We start from the raw sequence: 2247 nt of genomic DNA, 5'->3' as shown, positions 1-2247 counted from the left end.
GCTCTGCCTAGCGAGTCCCCCTATTAACCAGCGCACGATTTTCCAAATAGCCTGCTGACAGCTTTTACTGGGGAGTTCTAGGCACCTCATTCTATGCCAAAATATGCCGATCGAATTGAAATGAAAGAAAATAATGATCCACCACATTAATGTTTCTAATTGAGTTTTCTCCTTTCAGAAGTGCGCGTTTTGTGCGTACTTGCCGAGCGACGCATACGGTTTTTCTATTTATTGGAGACGATGATAGAAAAGTAAGACTCTGAGTGAGGAAGAAGAGAGTGGGGAAGAAAGGCAGGGGCCGGAGGGGGCTGCTGAGGACGTCGACGGCTTTCGTTCAGTTCAGATTTTCTTCTCAGGAAAGACGCCTGACAGTATCATGTAAAATCCCGCCTTCGAGATGCGACGTCTGTTCTATCTATTGATCACAATGAAGTAACAGGGGCCTGTGCTGTGACCTCTCTCGTTAGGTATACGATGGAAAAGATGCTTCATCACGTCCCCTGGGGACCTTCACGAAAAGCGACCTCCTGGGCCTCACCCTAAACAGCACCTCTAATCACCTGTGGCTGGAGTTCAACACCAACGGGTCTGACACCGACCGCGGGTTCCAGCTCACCTACACTAGTAAGTAGCTGACGACCTCATCGTTGTCTTTCATCTTTTCTTTCTTCAGGATACTTCTGTTACGTAGCTGATGTCGTGCATTTTAAATATTGATTTTTTTGGCTCCTACTGTGTTTCGGATCGCTGTCTAACGCCGTACACGGCCGACCGGGCAGTAAATTTAGAAACATCACCAGAAGCAATAGCTGGAATTTTATCTATTTAGAAGTGTTAATATTTTTATAATAAAATGGCTGAATCTGAAAAGAAAACATCTTATGACACTGAGGGCTTCTGAGTTTAGAAATATCGATTGTGATGTGTGCATTGCTAAAAAGTTATGTGCATGTTACAGGAAAGATTTAGAATGAATGATGCACTTAATACCAATCGCCTTTGAGCGCCTTTTCTGTTCTATCTATTGATCACGTGTATTCTACATATTATAGGTTATCTATTTCACGTGTATAATGCGTGTAACCGTGTGTCTGTGTAAGTCACACATGCACACACACACACACGCATGTGCGCATGGCGAGCCCGCACAGTAAGGCCTTTCCCGTCATCGCTTCCCTCATGAGAAAACCAAACACGGGTCGTTCGAGCATCCGTCCCGGGTGCCAGGAGTATGTGCTGTGGAGCCGGCATCCGGTCTGCAGCTCGCGGTTCTCAGCGGTGTCCTGTAGCGCTCCGCCGTTAATGTAAATCGATATGGAAGATGCTTTTTATGATGACTATAAAACAAGGGGATAAAAGTAAAGGAGAAAAAAAATTGGGCTTGGGAAAAAAAAACAAGTTTGCAATATGGTAACTGTCATTGTCAACATTTTTAGTGCCAAACACAGTAAAAAATGTAGCAATTTGGTGTGAAAAACTAATTAAAATTAAGACATCGGTTAACTAAAACACTTAAAATATACAAGACAGTCCGATCCGTCACCAATCTGATGATTAAAAATCTTTATGACACCAAATACCATAATATAAGAAATGGAACATTTTGGATTTTTGAGCATGGAAGTATGTTAATAATCATAAAGATCGATTCCTTCATTTGACGGGTAAGCATATAAATACCTAGAAAAGATAATAATTATCCCAGATAGGTTCCTAAAAAGAAAATTAAGTGTCTAAAATCCCCTTTGGCAGGGAAATGACCATTGAATACCTGTCTGACTTCGGGCAAAAATATAATTCAAGTGGCTACATCATGAGAAAAACAATGTTTCCCTTTCATGAGTATAACCGCCTAAAAGATTCAGAAAGCACGTTAATAATATTATAATTAAAATAAAATAGTAGCAATGGACACTCTAAAATCTGTTTATAATTATAATTTTTATTCGGGTTCCACTTCTCACTCTCAAAACAAGTTTCCAAGCGTCCGTGTAAAGCCGCTGTGCTTTGCTCGCAGGTGAGGTGTGCGCTTTCGTGGCCGCCGTCGGCACTCACGTTCTCCGTCAGTATGTTCACCGCTCTGCTTTTGTGTTTTGTTTCGTGTGGTCCTGTTACTCGGATGTGTTAGAATCTTAGAGGAATACAAATACTCGGAAAGGAAAACTGTTGGAAAAGTCTTGGGCGACTGGGTCCGTCATAAGTACCGAGAGACCCGTGCACACCGGGCTAGCCCGAGACCGGCCTTGC

General features: G+C 42.5%; 1 protein-coding gene across 1 annotated transcript in view; it reads left to right on the top strand.

The window, feature by feature from the left end:
- The window catches only part of LOC111733815 (CUB and sushi domain-containing protein 1-like), a 49256-nt gene that overhangs the window by 15423 nt on the left and 31586 nt on the right, over positions 1 to 2247 (top strand). The window contains exons 8-9 of the mRNA XM_023525919.1: positions 179 to 195; positions 468 to 624. Of these exons, the coding sequence (XP_023381687.1) occupies positions 179 to 195; positions 468 to 624 (174 nt within the window). The remainder of the gene's footprint in view (positions 1 to 178; positions 196 to 467; positions 625 to 2247) is intronic.

This window comes from Pteropus vampyrus, unplaced genomic scaffold (genome assembly GCF_000151845.1).
Source record: "Pteropus vampyrus isolate Shadow unplaced genomic scaffold, Pvam_2.0 Scaffold644, whole genome shotgun sequence".
NCBI lineage: Eukaryota > Metazoa > Chordata > Mammalia > Chiroptera > Pteropodidae > Pteropus > Pteropus vampyrus.
This window is presented reverse-complemented; position numbering and strand designations above follow the sequence as displayed.